We start from the raw sequence: 21,539 nt of genomic DNA, 5'->3' as shown, positions 1-21,539 counted from the left end.
AAATTGTTTTTATATTTAAAACAATTTTTACAAATAAATAAATACAAGAAATTCGTAATAGCCCACATATATTTGATGGGATTGCGAATTTATGAAACTCATTCTTGGTTGCTTCTCTTTTATAGAGACAACCTTGAATGTTTTATGTTCCACTTTCGATGTGGGACAAAGTCATTCTTGGTTGCTTTTCTTTTATAGAGACAACCTTGAATGTTTTATGTTTCACTTTCGATGTGGGATAAAATCATTCATGGTTGTTCTTCTTTTATAGAGACATCCTTGAATGTTTTATGTTTCACTTTCGATGTGGTACAAAATCATTCTTGGTTGTTTCTCTTTTATAGAGACATCCAAGAATGTTTTTGTCCCACATCGAAAGTGAAACATAAAACATTCAAGGATGTCCATATAAAATTGTATTTTAAATTATGTCATTTTTATTTTTTAAAGATTTTAATTATGTTTTTTTTTAAATTTTAAGTTGTATTTGTATTTTATGCTGTAATGTTATTTTAATTTTAATGAAGTGTGTTTGTTTTAATTGAATTGGGTAATTAAGGGACGGAATAAGGGACGGTTAAGGGACGGAGCGTTGCAGGTTCCGTCCCTTAGTTTAGGGATGGAGGAATAAAATACAGTGGGGTCCTCAAATAGTAGTTAAGGGACGGTATAGAGACAGTGTAATGGATGGCCCTACGTTCTCGAGAACTAAATCAGAGCAGTCTACAACTGATGGCTGCCTCGTGTTTCTCCTGGTATGCCTCATATCTCTCTCCACAGCCGCAGCGCGCGCTCAGTCCTCAAATCCATTCACCGCCGCGCCGCGCTTCAGTCATCCTCCTCGAATGGCGTCATCCGCATGAACGACACCATCCTCCGCCCCTTCCACTCCAAGAAGCTCCATTCTAAACCAGAGCTCGCCCTCCCCACTCTCAAATCCGAATTCTCCCTCGTCCCCTCCTCCTTCCTCACCAATAACCCCCAAATCAACAAATCCCGATCTCAACTCGTCGAATTGGAGGAATCACACCCCACATTCGCCCTCTTCGACGTCATCGCCATCCCCCACATCCGCATCATCCCCGCCTCCGCCACCGATCTCAAATCCGATTCAATCAAACTCAACCCCTCCTATTTATCAACCTTGCTCGATTCTTTACCCGAAGTAATCCTCTCCGAAACCGCCATCTCGGTGGGGCCCAACCACCACCCCCTCTGATATCCAAAACACAGATGACACTGGCGATGGCCACAGCGATAATCCTGTCTTCATATGCGGTGAAGCAGTTGGCCTCGGGGGAAAGCGTGGTGCACGAGAAGAGCACGTGGATGGCGGGGGCGGTGTTCGTCTACTTCTTAAGCGTGTCGGGGACGATGTTCAATATAATCCGGAAGGCGCACCGTGGACACGAGGGACGGCGGGGAGACGATGGCGGGGGCGGAGGGCTTCACCGTGGGTTTCCTGTTCACGGCGGTGGGGCTGCTGCTGGCGTTCGTGGTTGTTCGAGTGGCAGAGGGTGGGATGATCATGGCTTTGCTGGTCTCCTTCTGGGCGGTGAGGCAACTCATTTCTTTCAATAACTGGAAGACTGGGTATAACATTCATGCCTACTGGTAACCTCCCACTTCCCAATATTGATTTCATATTGGTTTACTGTTTCCATGCAAGTTTCACATGTTTGTTTCTTCTTTCATTATAGAATACCGTCCAATCCGAGGCTTCAATTTTTTGTGTTGAAGAGACTAATGTAGTCCAGTTTTCATGTGCTATAGATTAAAACTAACTTACAGATAAAACTTTTGGGTACAAAGGATTAAAAATTAGGGTAGAATGAATTAACTGAAAATAAAATAAAATAGAAGAAATGAATAAGTAGGAGTGATAAGAAAGAGTAAACTAGAGATGACACAATAAAGTCATAGAGATTAGATATTTTCTTCTTTTCAAAAAAAATAAATGACTTAACATAGTTGAGACATCATAGTTGAGACGTCTCAAATATGAATATGCATCAACTTAGTTGGGACGGAGGGAATATTATATACTAAGTACTATTTCATTTTCTGTTTAAACATCTAATGTACTTCCTCCGTCCCAAGGAAGATGACCCCCTTCCTTGGGCGGTACGGGATTTATACAACTTTATTTTGTGTGTTAAGTGGAGAGAGTAAAGTAAGAGAGAGGGAATAAAGTAGAGATAAAGGGATTTCCAAATTTAGTAATGAGTCATCTTGGTTGAGACAAAAAAAAAAAAAGAAAGTGAGTCATCTTCAGTGGGACGGAGGGAGTATTAGTGTAAACCGATGTACATAAACTATTTTGACATAAAACCAAACCAAACCAAACCAAAACTTCATTTCGTTGGTTCAATAAGTACATCGTAGACATAAATCTGTGTACATTTAATAACTTTTCAATTGAAAAATAATGCTATTTTAGTTCCAAATTTCTTTGTTTTGCACTGTTCATGCGGGCTTAGCTAGAAATCCGTAGGAAGATGTTCATTCAAATTTTGACATTATGGAGTACTTAACAAATACTTCCAAAAGATGGAGTTCCCTCAAAACCTTTACTTATTTAATTAAATGTTCTGGGTTAAGTTCTAACTATAAACTAATAGATTCACCAATGCTAACCAAACGTTTGCAAAGCAAAATTGAACGGACTAAAGACATGTGTATAGTAAAATAAAATCAGACAGAGCAAAAATGATATCAACAAATTATTAAATAATCCATGTTAACTCTTTGATAGATGGCTGCAGATATATTGGTAAAACATTTGTGACTGTAGTAATTTGGCCTAACTAATTTCTGCCATCAATTCTATGAAACTAGCACGGATTGCTTCTTCTCATTCCAGACACGGATCATAGGCTGCAAAAATAAAGAAATTGTAGAGGTTAGTTAAAGGCCAAGCTAAAATTCACTAGCTTATATCCTTCAATATGAAAAAAAATACACGCATTATTACCGAGAACAATCGGTATTAGGGTCAAGAGGCACGGGAACTTGTATATGGCATTGGTCAGGGAGAGATTTAGCTCGATCACCGATAACATGCAAGGCGGCAGCGGCTTGCTTTAGACAGGTACACATGTCTTTGAGGTCAGCTTTGCCATGGACCAAGCTGTTGAGCTTGCTAGCCGCCTGACAACACGGCACCGTCAGCTTAGCCGAGGGATTCACCAGATAATCTTGGCAGGGAAGCAGCATTGTGATGGCTTGTGGGCAGGACACTGCATTTGCATGGCTTGCCGCCGATGCCACAACAAGTAATCCCAAAATCCACAGTGTTGATGATTGTCTCACCATCTTAAGATTTTTCTCTCTAATGTATAGATGACTTATGACTATGTATATATCTCTCTTTGGCTAATTTTTCTGATTGAAATGCTTGTTAGCTAGTACTGAATTTATAGTGATTGTAAAACTAAAAACCCTCAAATAGTCAACTGTAAGATTAGGTGTATGGTTACAATCCTAACTTTACTTTAATGATAGTCGAGACAAGGTTTGGAGTCTTGGAAAGTAGGAAGATTTAAAATCTTTAATGGTTGGAATAAACTCAACGCAAAAATGGTTGAAGAAACAAACGCTTAATTAATTAAAACCTATAACTTTTTCTCTTCTAAATTGTCATAAATATTATATGGACTTACAATGAAAAGAGACATGTTAATAAATAAGTTTCCACAAGTGCAATGTATATATTTATTAATTACGTTTACCACTTTAATATATTTTCTCAATAAATTTTGGGATACAATTTTTCAAATACACTCTTGATCCAAAATCAGTAGTCATATTTTTTCAATCTTTTATTCACAAAAATTAGTATGTGTATCATTTTTTGTGTACTCCATGAGTTAAAAAAGAAAAATCCAAATTAAAAACTTCAATTTGAAAAGAAGAAAATCAAATTAAATACTTTGATTTTAAAAAATGAACTATGTTGAACACTTAAATTGAAGAGAAGAAATCAAAGTTGACTTGCTCTTAAAGTTTGTCTTCATTATAAATAAATGGTTAGTGCTCTTTATTTAAAGCACACCAATGCAAGAGAGGGATCAAAACAAAAGTTTTGTTTTAAAAGTTTGTCTTCTTTATAAATGAAAGATTACAGATCTTTATTTAAAATAAGAGAGGATTCAAAACAAAAGTTTTGCTTTGAAAGAAAAAGTAAGTGTGAGCTCTGATTATATTTTTCTAAAAACTAGTGAGTAGTAGTATAAATTATTGTGAACTGCCACTATCGTGATAAAAAATAGCTTATTTTTCAAATAAAAATTATCAAATCTAGGATTCTTTAATTAAAATTATTTATCTTGTTTAAGATATTTTAGGCTGTTTAACTATTCAAGCTTGCTGCTAGATCGACTTAATATCATACTTTTATCTCAAGAATTTTAAAGCCTTTTTATACAATATTGAAATAAATTCTAACTAACTAACTTTCATAAAATAAAGTCTTTGAGATATAATTTTTCAAATATACTCAGCATCCAAAACAATAGTTATATTTTTTTGAAAATTATTTTATTCATAAAAATAGAATGTTTATCATTTTTTGTACATGACCAAATGTTGAGACTGTACTCTCAAATGTAAGTATTAGTGATTAAAGAAGAGAAATTTCAACTTGAAAAGATGAAAATCAAATTGATATATTTATTGAACTAACTTGAACATTCAGTTTGAAGAGAAGAAATCAAAATTGACTTTGCACTTAAAGTTTGTCTTCATTATAAATAAATGATTAATGCTTTTTATTTATTCCACACCAAAACAAATTTTTTGTTTTAAAAATTTGTCTTAATTATAAGTAAAAGATTATAGCTCTTTATATAAAACAAGACATGAATCAAATTAAAAGTTTTGCATTAAAAAAGGGTACGACATACGTTTCACTAACTTTTTCTACTCACTTTTACTAACAAATTCAAACAATTTCTTTAAACCAGCATCGGTCAAATATGAGACATTAATGGGTACCCGTGGGAGTACATCTCAAATGTATGTTGTAGTGATTAAAGAAGAGAAAACAAAATTAAAAGCTTCAATTTGAAAAGAAGAAAACCAAATTGAAGACTTGAATTTTAGAAAAATGAACTAAGTTGAACACTCAATTTGAAGAGAAGAAATCAAAGTTGACTCTGCTCTTAAAGTTTGTTTTCATTATACTCCCTCAGTACCATAAAAATATATGCACTTTCTATTTTTGTTCGTCCCACAAAAATATGTGCATTCCATTTTTAGAAAGTTATATCAATTTAATAATGTAGGTCTCACTATCCACTAACACTATTTTACATACCATTCACCTCCTCTCTCTCTTACTTTACCATAACATTCCCCCCTCTCTTTTACTTTACCAATGTTATCTTAATTCACATGTCATACTCATTGCTCATATTTTTATAGGATGGGGGAGTAAATAAATGATTAGTTCTCTTTATTTATTGCACATCAAAACTAAAGTTTTGCTTTAAAAATTTATCTTTATAAACAAAGGAGTATAGCTCTCTATTTAAAACAAGAGAGGAATCAAAACAAAAGTTTTACTTCGAAAGAAAAATTGAGTTATTTGAATATATTTGTCTAAAAAATAGTTAGTGTCAGAGAGTGTAAACTATTATGATCAGTGTTACTATCGTGATTAAAATTAACTTATTGTCCAAATCCAGGTTTCTTTAATGCATATAAAATCCGCTGTTCGGTTGGGTGTGTTTGCACTTTTAATGTGCATTTGATGGTCCAATCTAGTGTTTGATATGTTGGTTAATTTTTCTATATGGCCCGTTCAATGGACAAGGTCCCGTTGAATTAAGGCTGAAAAAATGTGTTTTATTATCATGGAAAATTGAGTGATAATAATATATTCAACACTATATCAATCATTATGTGGAATTTACTAATATAGCCCTTAGTCTTGGAAATATAGAAAAAGAGAGAGGATAGTTTTGGAATTTCCTACTTTAGTGTGGCTTTATATAGCAAACCAAACATGTGATATTAAGGACTATAGATAACATACTATCAATTCAAACACCACATATAGAAATGGAAAACCAAGAAAAACATCTCTACAAAATAATTATGTTCTTATCTAAATGAAAGATAAACTTCAATTCAAACACATCTAAAACTCCACAGATGCAACAAAGCAAATAAAATTGCACTCACAAGCATGCTCACACAAGTAGTCTGCCCAAACAAAGTGTGATCAATCTGAGTATACCCAACAGGCTGCTTCAGAAGCCAACCAAGACAGAGGTTGTCATTATCTGTCACGAACACCCCGACAAGAGGATTTCCTTAGTTCGCAAGCACTTAATGTATGAGGGTGTAGGGGGTCACTTAAGGAAACTAAGGCATTCATTGGATAGGTAATTTCCTCAAGAAGCATGTATACTCATTGAGACCCACTTCTTGCTAACAATTTAAACACCAGCAATCACAAAACGAAAGAACAAGTAAGGCAGAAAGAACACCTTGAAAAGCGATTAAACCTAGACAAACCTAGGCAAACCTAGACTTCAAACAAAAGCACATAGCCTAAAGTCATGGCCAGTGACTACTACCAGCAAGCAAACCTAATCCTAAAACAAGAAAGCATGAAAAAGTTTTAGGGCAACCGGGCAGCCAATTTTTTGGCAGGTAGGGGGTTCAGACCCCTGCCATCACCTTCTTTGATGCAGATTCAACGCCTCCGATATTTGAAGTCGCTCGTGAGGATGGACCAGTTGGGCTATCCGAACATCAGATTCAGATATCGAGATGGATGACTACTTCACATGGTTCGTGGTTTTGATTTATGGTTTTTTTGTTTTCCTTTGGATTTGGCCAACATCTAGCCATCATCCTTGTTATTATTTTGATTTACAACTTTGTTATGTTTATTTTCTTGTTAGTTAGATGATTAGTACCCGGTCTGTGGGGATACCATAGTAGCTCTGTTAGCTCTTGTGATTTGTATCTCTCGTGCGGACTGAGTCACTTTTGGGTTTGGTTGATGTATGTTCTTTTGATGATTTTTGATATATACAGGTTGGGGGTCAGCCTTAACCCCCCGTTCTGATGGTGTTTGAGAAAAAAAAATAAAAGTTTTAGGGAACCAGCCAATTTACCAGAGCGGGAATACTAACTACGTTAAGGAATACCCGTCTTATGTTAAGGCCTGTACCGGTAGCCGAGCCTTACTCTAACGAGCCCACCCCCGTATATTTAGCGACAAAACGTGTCTGGATGATCCCCATGTGGCTCTGATACCACTGTAGAGATCAGATCATCCAAGATTCACTATTTACTGACTTTCCTATCACAAACAAGGGATGGTCAATCTCTCTACAACCAAAGAATTACAAAACCAATTACTAAGTACATAACAAGATACAAGGGAAATCCTAGCACTACTTGAGTCTAGACGAACTTAAGTCGTAGCTATACTCCTTGTAATACACCTGGACACTCACTAACTTGGTTAGTAAACAATAGCAAGATTCAACCAGATCTGTAAACAAGAAGCCAACTAAGTAAAGAAACAATAAAAGATTTAGGATATGGCGCAGGTTGCATGTGCAACTGCAGAGGGCCAAGGACCTCCCCACCAAGAGTCACAAGGTAAGCACCAAGAGACAATCATATATCATACGACCAACATTCGTGATTCTCGTGGAGTGCCACGCGGCAGCCTCCCAGGTAAGTAATGGGTCTATCTCATAATTGGGCCAACACAAAGATTCGGACGTATGAATTAATTCAGCACACTGAAATATTTAAACTCAGCCCAATCAGTTAATAGGTCTATTTATCTCACACTATATACCATCTATGATAAATACCAGTTTGATGAGCAACGGAATGTATATTCTTATAATTTTAAAACATACGACGCACTAATTGCAAATTCTACAAAGAATTAATTAAAGATACGGACCACTGAATAACTGTATGCCATTTTAAGAAGAGTAAGGGTCAAATGTGGTTCTAAACATATGACTATTTTACGATTTTGGTCCTGAACATTATGTTTTGAATTATTTCGTCCAACATATTTAAAAACTGGCCAGATTTAGTCCTTTTTGGACAGTGCCGTTTAAAATTAACAGTCAACTGTTGTTTAGTCAATTTTGACCGGATTAGAGATTTAGATTAGGATTTTTATTTTTATTTTTTTTTAAATCTTTCTTATTCTTCTCCTTCGTTCTATGTTCATCTTTTTTGAAGAACCCTAGTAGATCTTTCTCCCAATTGAAGAGTTCTATTAGATCATTCTCCCAACTGAATCCCCAAATTGTGAGCCTTAGCATCTGCCCCCTCCCCTCTTCACCAGCGAAAGCGCCTCAGCCTGCCTTGGACGGTCACCGGCATGCGGCGCCACCCGCTTCATCCCCACGCTTTCTTTCTCTCTCTCATTTAGTTCATCCAATTCCTATTTCTCTCTTTTCTGCCATTCCTGAATCGGGATGCCAGAACGTCCATCGCCCTTCTCCTTTCTCCCTCCCGAGGTCGCCTACTGTGGCTTGTACCTCTCCTCCACTTGCTCCTCTTTGGGTTGCCGCTGTCAGCAGCTCGTGCTTGCCAGTAGGGAGTCGTGCAGCGTCGTCATCAGCTTCATCAGATGGCGTCGAGGGGGAAGAGGCCTCGAGCGCGGCGGCGGTATCGTCCTCAATCATCGGGGAGAGGGCGGGGGAGTCAGAGAAGTGGGCGTGGGGAGTATTGTGAGACGTGTGCCCTTCTTCATCGCGGGAAGAATTGGAGATGCGCGGCGGAATGAGGGGAGGAGGAGCGTTTGCTGGGGTTGGAGGTGGAGGTTGGGTGAGACATAAGAGAAAGAGTGATGAATCTTCTCAGGGGAAGCTTGAGCTCTTCCTCATTATAGCAGAGAAGAATGTCTTTTTTTGCGTTTTTGATTTTGCATAGAATTGCAATCAATAATCTTTTTGTTTTGCATTTTGGGTATTTTAATTCATTTGTTTAGTGTTTTAGATTAATTAGTTGCTAATAAAAATTAAGAGCACTAATAGTTAAAATTAAGAGTTTAATCGAGTCAAAATTTGATTAAAAGCCGTGGACCGTTAATTTTAGACATAGTCATCCAAAATGGACTGATTTTGGCCCGAGTTGAAATATGTGGGATGCAATAATTCAAAATGTAATGTTTATGACCAAAATCGTAAAATGGCCTTTACTCTTTCAATAAATGTAAAATATATGTGTGTTGAACTGCAACCAACAGAACTGTCATAACGTGGTTGCAACAAAGAAAACAATGTGAATACTAAACTTTAAAATAATGAGTGAGAATATACAAACAATCAACATATCTGGCTATTATTGGATAGAAACTAAAGGAGAGGATGATTTTAAAAACAATACGAGTATATATATTGATCGATGATGTAGGCGTGGAACAAATTTATCATAGAAAACTGCAATTTGAAATAAAGTGATGATTTTGAGGAGAATGGGTGGCCGTTATTACGTACTTCCTCCGTAGCAAAGAGTCATGTTTTGCCATTTTCATCCATCTCAACTTAAGCGTTCTATTTCACTTTAACATAAATGTTAAATAGGTTCAATATTCCACCAACTTAAGACTTGAGTCTCTTTCTTTGGCGGGACATCAAGTACATGTTTCTTTACCGATTAACTAATTTCTAAATGAGTAGATCGCAAGAGCATTCCCAACCATGGTCTTCACAGAGCATGCTCTTTACTATTCATGAGCTCGGCCCCACTTTTATCCATATTTTATTACACGCTCTTAACTAAAGTACAACACCTGCAACCATGCTCTATCCCATTAGAATGTTTTTCGTTATTCATGGGTCTCACTATTCTATTGTTCAATTTAAACACTACAATTCCTAAAAATATTTCATTAATAATAAAACTTCATTTAAAATTTCAAAAATGCATTTCAAATTCTTAAAATTAAAAAATTAACGAGTACATAAATTAAATCCTAAAAATAAAATCAAATTAAAGATTACATAATTTAAAATCATAGTTAAAAAAATTAAAACTTTACTCTTCAGGCAGCGGCGACGGTGGAGGCATGTTCTAACGAGACATGAGGAGTGCAAGTTTGTTGTCTTATCGCTCGTTCTGACACCGACATACAGGAAGTGTCAGCCGTTGTAGCGACGAACAACATTCCCAATAAAACAACTGTGGAAGTTTTGGGGGTTGCTTGGTGTGGCCCGTCTCGTCCCCTTCCTATCACTTAGTTTCGTCCTCCTCCTCTTGACATACTTGAATTGAGAAAAATAAGTGATAGATAGTTTGGTTTGATATAAAAAAAATTGGGTGATGAATAAGGGTATTTATAGATTATTTGAGTGAATTGCAGGGAAAAAAATTAAAAAGCAGCCATAAAAGGGCCATATTTTTTAGTTTTTATGATTTTTTTTATTTTTATATATTTAAAAAAAATAATTGAAATGATAAAAACGACACCCACTCACAGGGGCGAGTGGGCATCACGCCTAGCCCACAACGAGTCATGTGGGCTGGGCGTGTGTGCTCTTGCCGGTGAGCGGAGCTCGTCTACGCGAGCATACTCGTGTCGATGGCATGAGCCCAACGGCGTGCTTGCACCATGCCGTGCCAACAGCACGAGCATGCTTTCCCGCAAGAACAGCTTTGGGGATGCTCTAAAGAGATATCGCTCCCTCATGAATTTATCTTGAATCGCGACTTTTGCCTATTGAGCAACCTCATTTTCTCACCTTAAATTGGTCAAAATATGCATATTTTTTTATTTTTTGTGGAGAATAAGATTCGATAACTGGAGGTCTACTATGGTTGACTGATGTTGCATATCATCATTTACCAATTTCTATTGTGTTCCTAAACCTGTACCGTTGAAATAGTAACAGATGAGAAGGAAAAATTAAAATTTTCACATAGTAATTTTAATCGAAAAATCAATCAAATTTATTTCCTACCCTTTGTTCAATGATCAAATTCTACTGGATCAAATTTATGAAACTTAAGGAATGATAATGATATAAGAAAAAAAAAGAGTGAAAAGAAAATATGTTGGAGAAGATTGCACCGAATCAGGGAAAAGATATACGAGAATCAATCTTTACCAAGTATAGGAGATTTGGAATCAATGTAATTATGTTAATTAGGTTTACCATATAGATGAGTCCTTAGCCCTATATATTGACGCTATGTGTATAATGTAAATTCATTCAGAAATAATATATCGATTCTACCGATACTTTAACATGGCCTCAGAGCAGGAATGATCTTGGCTCAGAACAATATCATCATAGCCACAATATACCAAATTCTCGACCTCATAGCCAAATCAACCACAGAAATCGAACCCTACATCAGAAACGATGTCAGACACCGAGAAGGATACAAAAACGGATCTGGAAACACCAACAAAGTTAAGGAACATCAAGAACGTTACTGTCGCGTTCAAACTGAACGGAAAGGACTACCCGATCTGGTCCAGATTGACGAAAGTCAAGATAGGAGGCCTAGAGGCCTACGGTTGGGTAAAGAGGGAGGGGAGGAGTATCAACACAGCCACCCCACCCACCGGAGACGACGACGGCAGAACAGCCGATTCGTCGACAGGAGGAGGAATTGGGCACGACCTCGCTGCCCAGAGCCAACGCCCCAACTCGCGCGGACCACCACGACCCACCACGACCACTCACCGACCGGGAAGCAGGCCAGACAAATCCCGGCTAATCTGTTCTCATTGCGGGAAACCGAGACACTCCCGGGGGGAATGCTTCCTTCTAATCGGATATCCGAAGTGGTGGGAGGAGAAACAGAATGAGAGAGCTCAAGCAAAGCTCGCGGTCAGCGTAGATGAGAAGGGGCATCCCGCTCGAATTGGTGCCTGAAATAGGGAAACGGCGACTGGCCAAGGGAAATCATCGGCTGGAGCTTCGACCGGCGGCGACGGCGTTCGTAGAGTCGGCAATTTCGCCGAGAGAGCGGAGGAGCTGAGGAAGACGAGCGGCTCCGTCTATGAAGGTAAAGGGTTTGGTTTAAAACCAAACCCTTGTATTTTTTCCTACTCTACTTTTGACCCCAAGAAGAAATGTTTATTACAAATTGGACCCCATGATATTTCATTTAGACCCCCAGATCCTATGGGTTATCAAACACGGGCCCAGAATATGGAAAATTCTCGAAAATGCCCAAATATTTGCAGTTTTGTGTCAAACAACCCCTTTGCACCGTTAGAAACTATTTCCGCTGCATTTCATGTTTATAATAATGATAGAACGAGCAATAAGGGTTGGATTTTTGACTGTGGAGCCACAGATACTATGACCCCGGATAGAAATGATTTTAGTAGCTATGGTGAAATTGCTGATACATTTATTAGAACTGCAAATGGGAAGTTGATTACTGTTGTTGGGTCGGGAACTATCAATATATCTCCTACTCTATGTTTGTCAAATTGTCTACATGTTCCTACGCTATCTCAGAGATTGATGTCCATAAGTCATGTGACTAGAGACTTGAATTGTACACTTCTGATGCACCCCACTTTCTGTATATTACAGGATATTCAGACGAGGAGGATTCTTGGGCGTGGCACTGAGAAACAAGGACTTTACTACGTGGATGAGATAGCTCAACATGGCAATGCGATGCTGGCTCACGGAACCACGAAACAAGAAATTTGGCTGTGGCACCGAAGACTAGGGAACCCCTCTCCTGGTTACTTTAAACTTCTTTTTCCAAATATTTCTATTCCTACCGATTTTTCATGTGAAACATGTGTTTTGGCCAAGAGCCATAGACAGTCTTTTAAGCTTACCAACACCCGTATGAATTCTATTTTTTCCTTAATACATGCTGATGTGTGGGGCCCTGCACCAATTGTTGGTGGGGGCAGTTTTCGATATTTTGTGCTATTCGTGGATGATTGCACTAGAATGACTTGGATATACTTTTTGAAACATAAATCTGAAGTTGTGGAAAAATTTGTCTTATTCTATAAAATGATCCAAACCCAGTTTCACACCACTATCAAAACCCTTAGGTCCGATAATGAGAGGGAGTTTGTTAACAATTCTATGGCCCAATTTTGTAAGGATAAGGGAATGATCCATCAAACATCCTGTGCCTACACACCCGAACAAAATGGGGTAGCCGAGAGAAAGAACAGAGTTATCCTTGAAATCACCCGGGCTCTCATGATCGAATCCAAGGTACCCAAACATTTCTGGCCTGAAGCTATAGCCACCTCTGTCTATCTCATGAACCGTCTCCCTACCAAAATCCTCAACAAAAAAACCCCGCTCAATACCCTATCCAAAATGACCAAAATTCCCCAACACCTGAACCTTTCACCTAAAGTCTTTGGGTGCACCGTTTATGTCCATATCCCGAAACACGAGAGAACCAAACTATCATCTTGTGCAACAAAATGTGCCTTTGTCGGGTATGGGATAAACCAGAAGGGATACCGATGTTTTGACCCTCTCACCAAAAAGGTCATTACTACCATGAACTGTAACTTCCTAGAAACCGAATTCTTTTACCACACCCACCTTAGTAGTCAGGGGGGGAGTGATCCAGGTAGTTCACCAGACTATCTAAGTTGGGTTGTGCCACTTCCAAACTCTTCGATTGAGGATCCAACAGAACCAGTTGTTATTGCCGCCGAGCAAGTCTCACCACAAGAGTCATCTCATCCGCCGTCCCCGGATCCTCCTTCGATGATATCCGAGGTAATTCCTGAACCCGATCCTACTGAGAATACAGTTTCTCCTAACCCCTTGAGTCCAGATTTCCCCGAAGAAGATAATACGATTGACAGTGATACTGGAGGGTATGTTCTCCGTCATCGGACTACAAGAGGAATACCACCAAAGAGATACTCCCCTGAGAAGATTGGGAAGAAGAGCCGTTATGGAGTAGCAAATTTTGTGCAAGGGAATTTGGCTAAAATGGCACGAGCTTTCGAAGCCGCACTGTATGAGGAAGAGGAAATTCCACAATCGGCAGAGGAAGCAATGAAACATAAACATTGAAGGGATGCTATGCTTACTGAAATGAGGGCACTAATAAGGAACAATACATGGGTGAAAGGCAAGTTGCCTGAAGGAGTAAGGACAGTCGGGTGCAGATGGGTGTTCACTATAAAACATAGACCAGATGGCACGGTGGAAAGGTACAAGGCCAGACTTGTGGCTAAAGGGTACACTCAAACCTATGGAATCGATTATGATGAAACATTTTCACCTGTGGCGAAAATTAATACTGTGAGGGTCTTGTTTTCAATCGCCGCCAACAAGGATTGGCCACTTCACCAGTTCGACGTGACTAATGCCTTCTTGCACGGGGAGCTACCAAAACCAGTCTTCATGGAACCCCCACCAGGCTTTGCTAGTGAGTTCCAAGATGGAGAGGTGTGCCAACTGAAAAAGACATTATACGGGCTCAAGCAGTCTCCAAGGGCATGGTTCGGGAGATTCACGGAGGTGATGAAGAAGTATGGATATAAGCAGAGTAATTCCGATCACACATTGTTCATTAAGAAGAAAGGAGGTAAAATTACGTGTCTAATCATATATGTAGATGACATGATTATCACTGGAGATGATACAGAAGAAATGATCGAGCTAAGGAAGAACTTGTTCAATGAATTCGAGATGAAGGATCTAGGACTCCTTAAATACTTCCTGGGGATAGAAGTGCTAAGATCGAAGAAGAGGATCTTCATAAATCAGAGAAAGTACGTCCTCGACCTATTGGCAGAAGTGGGAATGGTGGACTGTAAACCCGCGGACACTCCAATGGTCCAAAATCATGGGTTACAAATGAAGGAAAACGCAAGACTTGCCGACAGGGGGAGATATCAGAGGTTGGTTGGAAAATTGATTTATCTATCACACACTAGGCCAGATATTGCTTATGCTGTGGGAGTTGTAAGTCAGTTTATGCATGCACCACAAGAAGAGCACTGGGATGCAGCATTAAGAATCGTCCGATACTTAAAGGGGACGACAGATCATGGACTTCTGTTTGAAAAATACGGGAACTTGGAGATACATGGGTTTACTGATGCGGATTGGGCAAGAAATCCGAATGATAGGAAGTCAACCGCAGGATACTTCACCTTTATTAGAGGTAATCTTGTGACATGGAGAAGTAAGAAACAGAAGGTGGTAGCACTCTCTAGCGCGGAGGCAGAGTTTCGCGGAATCGAAAGTGGATTGACCGAACTACTATGGCTAAGGAGGATTATGAAAGAATTGGGCCTGGACTCATCGAAGACCTGCATATTGTTTTGCGATAACAAGGCAGCCATCAGCATTTCTGAGAACCCGGTTCAGCATGATCGAACCAAACATGTTGAAGTTGACATACACTTCATAAAGGAGAACATTGAAGCAAAGATAGTGGAGATGCCATTTGTCAAGTCCGAAGATCAGTTGGCGGACATCCTTACAAAGGCAGTGAACTCGAAACTATTTCGGGAAGTATTGTGCAAGTTGAGCATCGGTAACCCCGTCGCTTAACTTGAGGGGGGGGGGGTGTTGGAGAAGATTGCACAGAATCAGGGAAAAGATATACGAGAATCAATCTTTACCAAGTATAGGAGATTTGGAATCAATGTAATTATGTTAATTAGGTTTACCATATAGATGAGTCCTTAGCCCTATATATTGACGCTATGTGTATAATGTAAATTCATTCAGAAATAATATATCGATTCTACCGATACTTTAACAATAAACATCAAACAAAAAATGAAGAAATGAAGTAAAAGAACTCAAATTCTAAATGAACAAATTCGAACTTGAAAATTTCTTATTCTTAAACCTCTTTATCATTTCTTGCTCGTTCTGCTATACTCTCTACCAAACTTGAACCGATTTAACGACACTATTTTGTTCCTTTGGTTAGAGAGTAGGACATTGAGAATCCTAAAATGGTCCTATTAATAACTCGTTTGCATGTTGAAAATATTTTTCATAAATATAAACTGAAATACTCCATTAACTTTGATTTGAAAAAATATTTCATAAATATATACACACTGAAACACTCCATTCACTTACATTTGAAAATATTTTTCATATATACACATAAACTGAGATACCATATTAGTATTTAGTTTTTCTTTAAGTTTCTATTAATGAGATATTTTATCCGTGTCTATGGCTACCTAATTTGTTTCGCGAGATTCTTGAGAAAGGAAGCAGAAAATGACCTCAGACCCGATTCCAGATCTTCCTACCAGACACTCATTTAATTCCATTTATTGTACTGAAAATTCTTCAAATCCTCATTTTCATAAAAATTTAAATACTCTATTGAATCATTGACTGTCAGGGTATTTTTGTAATTTTAAGAGCATTAGCAATGGGGCGCCCTTACGCGCGCTCTATGCATCGCCACGTCATCATTTTTATCCTCCTACCCTCTCATCTGCAATGGGGCGTCCTAAGGCGCGCTCTATGCATTTTCTTTTATTTGAATATTTAAATAACTACAAAAATTGGAAAAAAACTTCATTTCATTTATAAAAATTAATACATTACAATACGAATTAAAAAATACGCAAACTCATCAATGGCGGTTACGGATCCACACTTCTTCAATCATGTCGTTCATAAGCTGAGCATGGTCTTATTGGTTGCGCATTGAGGCCTGTCTAGATAGAACCTCATTGAAGCCCGTCGATAATCCTCTAGCAATGGGCGCGGTCGCCGTGCGGGACGAGCCAGATGCACCTTCATCGTCGTTCCAGTCTGTGATGCTCCCATCTTCATGCTCGACTATCATGTTGTGCATGATTATGCACGCATACATGACATCGGCGATGACTTCCTTGAACCAGAGACGAGCCGGCCCTTTCACTATTGCCCACCGTGCTTGGAGCACACCAAATGCCTGCTCGACATCCTTCCGCGCCGCCTCCTGCTTGTGCGCAAATAAAACCCTCTTCTCACCAATTGGGTAGCTGATCGTCTTCACAAAAATAGGCTACCGTGGGTATATGCCATCGGCCAAGTAGTACCCCATGTGGTATTGGCGCCTGTTGGCAGTGAACTCGATGGTCGGGCCGTTGCCATTGCATTGCTCGGTGAAGAGGGTGGATGAGTTGAGGACGTTGATGTCGTTGTTCGACCCGGCTACACCGAAGTAAGCATGCCAGATCCAGAACCGATAGTCAGCGACGGCTTCAAGGATCATCGTCGGGTGGCTGCCCTTGTATCCACTAGTGAATTGGCCTCTCCACGCCTTCGGACAATTCTTCCACTCCCAATGCATACAGTCGATGCTCCCTAGCATCCCAGGAAAGCCGTGCACCTTCTCGTGCATCTTCATCAGGCCCTGGCAATCAACAGTAGTCGGCCTGCGCAAATATGTGTCCCCGTAGGCCTCTACAATTCCCCTACAAAATCTCTTCAGGCACTCCCGGCCTGTTGTCTCCCCGACGTGGAGGTACTCGTCGAAAATGTCCGCCCTGGTGCCGTAGGCCAACTGATGGAGTTCAGCCGTGCACTTTTGCAACGATGTAAGGCCGAGTTTGTCGACACCATCTTCCCGATACGTCATGTATTCATCACGTGACTCCAACGTCCGGACAATGCTGAGAAAAAGGTAAAGCGGAAAATAATTGGGCCCCACCGTGGTTGCTTGGTAAAATAGTCTGCAACCAGACGTTGGTGAGCTGTCGCGTGGTCGCGTTGGACAACCGTCTGACGTCCGCCGCCGCCTCCTCCTCGCGCTGCAGTTCGGCTAAGCATTCTGCCATGGCCTCTTCAACGGCTGCATCTAAGGCATCCTCGGTCGGACTACATTCCTCCGAGGAACTAGTGGTATCGTCGTCGTGGTTCATTTTGGTATGTAAGAGAGGTAGAAATGTGAGAGATGAGAGAAATGAGAGAGGCGAGATGTTCGTATGAATAAGTGAATGAGAAACGAGGTTTAAATAGACAAGATTCGGAAAAAAAAATTCAAAAACGTGTGCCATCGTCCGTGCCCAAAGCTTAGGGCGTGGGCATAGGGCGTGTCATCGTCCGGGCACCCACAATGGAGCCATCGGGCGCCCCATTGTGGGTGCTCTAAGTGGTATGGGCTTTAACCGGAACCACTGTTCTCATTAATTTTTCCTGAATACAAGTCTATTTTTGCTTAGGGCATCCACAATAAGAATGCCCAGCCATAGTCTAGCCACAAACTCCTCCTGCCACATCATCAGGACAAGCAAATAGCCCAGCAATATACTAGCAATAGCCTAGCCACATCACTCAAAATTATATAAAACAAATAATTGACAATCACATAAAATACGGAATTAAATTTACGACACAGATACGGGAAAATTCAATAATAATATTAAAATTTTAAAAAGTACATTAATTAAAAAAACACACTTCATTAAAATTAAAATAACATTACAACATCCTCATTAATGAGTTTGTCCCACATCGAAAGTGGAACATAAAACATTCAAGGATGTCTCTATAAAAGAGAAACAACCAAGAATGATTTTGTCCCACATCAAAAGTGGAACATAAAACATTCAAGGATGTCTCTATAAAAGAGAAACAACCAAGAATGGGTTTGTCCCACATCGAAAGTGAAATATAAAACATTCAAGGATGTCTCTATTAAAGAGAAACAGCTAAGAATGAGTTTGTCTCACATCGAAAGTGGAACATAAAACATTCAAGGATATCTCTCTAAAAGAGAAACAACTAAGATTGAGTTTGTCCCACATCGAAAGTGGAACATAAAACATTCAAGGATGTCTCTATAAAAGAGAAACAACCAAGAATGATTTTGTCCCACATCGAAAGTGGAACATAAAACATTCAAGGATGTCTCTATACAAGAAAAACAACCAAGAATGAGTTTCATAAAAAAATTTAAATAAAAAAAATAAAATTTTTGCTCGCCAATCGGGAGCCTGCAATAGCGGCCAGCCGATCGGCGAGCGCTCGCCGTTTTTCTCACCGATTTGGCGCTCGCTGGCTGTAATAGTTCGGCGATCGGACCGGCGAGCCGGTGCGCTCCCCGCTATTGGAGATGCTCTTAATAGTCTATTTCTGTTTAATTTATATATTTCAGTTTTACCTGTTGCCATGTCCTTCAAGTCCACCTCTCACGCCCTCACCTGTCCTCTTATTTTCTCTCTCATAGTCCATTTCAGTTCTTCTCTATCTCTCTTCTTAAAACCATCCAAAGCCCCAAAACCCTCTAGTCTTATGCAATAATCCACATTTTCTTGTTTTTTACATTTCATGAAATAGCGTATGATTTTTTGATTATTTGATAGACTGCACCTTGTCCAATTCGGTTTCGCAAGACAGGTGCATCCCTTAATTATATGAATATATGCCGGAGTTGTAACGAGGAGGGACGAATTACGGAATCTAAGTAGGGAAAGTTTCAGCCTTTATTTCTTTTTATCCTCAGTTTCTCTTCTTCGTCTTCCAATTCTTGCTTGTAGGATTCTGGGCACACTAAAAAACCAATCTTGCTTGTAGTATAATTACAGTTTATGCGCGTTGTTGTGTCGCATACCCTCCTAAAGTTGTTCTCTTTTAGCCCCCTTTCAGTTTTCATCTGCAGATTAATTAGTTCTTGGTGTGTTTAATTTGGTTACAGGCAAATTCACAGTTTGTCGCCGGCATTGTGGTCTGAATTGGAGGCATACTTCTCCAATGGCGACAGCAGTGAAAGGGATCTTCAAAGGATTCAAATACACAATTTCTCAATTCTTCGGTAGACTCCCTAGTCAGATCTTGATTACATTCTTTAGTAGTTAACATTTAGCAATGATCGTTTGCAGTTGTGAAGGAGCGTGAAATAGAGATTGGATATCCAACAGATGTTAAGCATTTGGCACATATTGGGTGGGACGGCGCCTCCGGAACGGCTCCCAGTTGGGTATGTTTCCACCTCACTATATCTGTATTCAGTTTAAAGAAATTCTTTTTTTATCTCCTTTCACCGAATGCAGATGAGTGAATTCAAGACAGGGCCTGATTTTGCGACCACATCGATTGGAAACTCTGGTTCTGCACTCTCTACATGGTCCTCTCAAGGTATGTTCTTCTCCAATTTCTTTTTAAGTTTTTGTTATAATGAAAACTTTTAGAGTAAATTGGTTTGGTGTGTAAAGGGCCAGAAAGGGGGAGTTGTCTGTCTAGTATTTGTATGGATTTGGACAAATCTAATGGCATTGTCACGGGCTGAAATTATTGACTGGAAAAATGGAAATATGTCCTATGTGTTGGTTGTACTACTTGGACATTATTTTTTGAGAGCGCAGTTTCGAAAGATTCTTTACCTCAAAGCAGGGGAAGTTTTGGCTCTTCTGTCACGAGGTGTTTGGAGATTGGTGGAGGTGTGCCTGAAAATGACTGCTTTTGTATGGGTCACATGCTCGGTTTTTGCTGCACTACCAGTGGCCTAGAACACCTGAAGTACCCTTTCATTTACTAAGAAAATAGATTTAAGAAAATATTGGAAAAAGGATAGGACATTTCTTCTTGGAAACAAACCTTTAGTAGTAATATGGAGAATAATTTCCTACATGAAAACAATGCACAAACAAGTATTGTGTAAGAGAGCAATGCGAATTTAGACTAATGTTTTGTTTTTGCTAATTCCCATGCAAATTTTCGTCGTGTTTAGGATGATTGTACAATGCACATGATAACGTCTTGCAGGGACCTTATTCTAGTTTTGTGTGTTCCATTTGTCAATTATCGCAGTTAGATGGCAATTCTATTAAATGCATTTCTTACCTTAAGTTAATTTCATTTAAGTTCCGTTGGGGCCAATGAGAAACATACGAGATTGATTGTTTCGATCTGATGTATTATTTCGTACGTGCCTCTTAAAGCTGAAAGAAGTTATCCCGACTATTTATATAGCCTCATTTCTCTTTTTTCCCAACAGATTTTGGGGAGTCCATGCAACACCAATCAAGATCCGCTATGTTTAGAGACATGGCCTCTCCGGAAAAGAAGAAGCACAAACGGAACAAGTGTAAGTCAACTTCCTCCCTAAAGTTTATGACCGGCTCTTCCTCAAGGTCAGCAAGAGCAGCAGCAAATTCAAGCGCCAAATTTGTTGAGGGACCAGCAAATATTGTAGTTGCGTGAAATCATAGATAGAGTGACCTGCTTATATAGCTCATGAGAACTCCTCCGTTTGTTCTTGGAACATCCCCACACCACACGCATGCAGAGACTTCTCAAAGAGTAGAGGAAGATGTAGATAATCTACTAAGTTTAGCTGGGTGAACTGCATATATTATAGGCGCCAGAATCTTAGGTAACATGGTATTCTTAACGTTCAAACACGACAAGATACGATCAAGAAACTGCTAATTTCCTTCTGATGATGAGGAGGGGTATTGTAAAGCTTAAGATAGTTTTTGGTTTGGCCTGATGCAAATTGTGCGGATTGGATATATATTATTTATCTGGTTTTTTTTAGACCTGCTGTCCAAATCTTCAAACATAAAATGTTTTTTTTTTTCTGATGAGTGTTTACTGCATATAGTTCATCTG

General features: G+C 39.2%; 2 protein-coding genes and 1 pseudogene across 3 annotated transcripts; 2 read left to right on the top strand and 1 right to left on the bottom strand.

The window, feature by feature from the left end:
- Positions 1-757: 757 nt before the first annotated feature.
- On the top strand, positions 758-1,618 carry LOC121746042 (annotated as a pseudogene).
- Positions 1,619-2,793: 1,175 nt separating this feature from the next.
- LOC121744221 (non-specific lipid-transfer protein 1-like) lies at positions 2,794-3,348 on the bottom strand. The gene is made up of 2 exons (XM_042137702.1): positions 2,975-3,348; positions 2,794-2,877 (listed from the first exon to the last, which is right to left on the bottom strand). Exons 1-2 carry the CDS (start codon positions 3,313-3,315, stop codon positions 2,871-2,873), a joined length of 348 nt encoding a protein of 115 aa, XP_041993636.1. The 5' UTR covers positions 3,316-3,348; the 3' UTR covers positions 2,794-2,870.
- A 15,752-nt stretch (positions 3,349-19,100) lies between these two features.
- On the top strand, positions 19,101-21,464 carry LOC121744345 (CRIB domain-containing protein RIC10-like). 2 transcript variants are annotated; one of them, XM_042137862.1, is made up of 5 exons: positions 19,101-19,325; positions 19,624-19,740; positions 19,808-19,905; positions 19,979-20,063; positions 20,923-21,464. In XM_042137862.1, exons 2-5 carry the CDS (start codon positions 19,680-19,682, stop codon positions 21,126-21,128), a joined length of 450 nt encoding a protein of 149 aa, XP_041993796.1. In that variant the 5' UTR covers positions 19,101-19,325; positions 19,624-19,679; the 3' UTR covers positions 21,129-21,464. The 2 variants fall into 2 exon arrangements, with proteins under 2 accessions (XP_041993796.1, XP_041993795.1); XM_042137861.1 differs by having other exon boundaries at positions 19,101-19,392.
- Positions 21,465-21,539: the final 75 nt, after the last annotated feature.

Source organism: Salvia splendens, chromosome 8 (genome assembly GCF_004379255.2).
Source record: "Salvia splendens isolate huo1 chromosome 8, SspV2, whole genome shotgun sequence".
Lineage (NCBI taxonomy): Eukaryota > Viridiplantae > Streptophyta > Magnoliopsida > Lamiales > Lamiaceae > Salvia > Salvia splendens.
The sequence above is the reverse complement of the archived record's forward strand: the minus strand, read 5'-3'. Positions and strand labels throughout refer to the sequence as shown.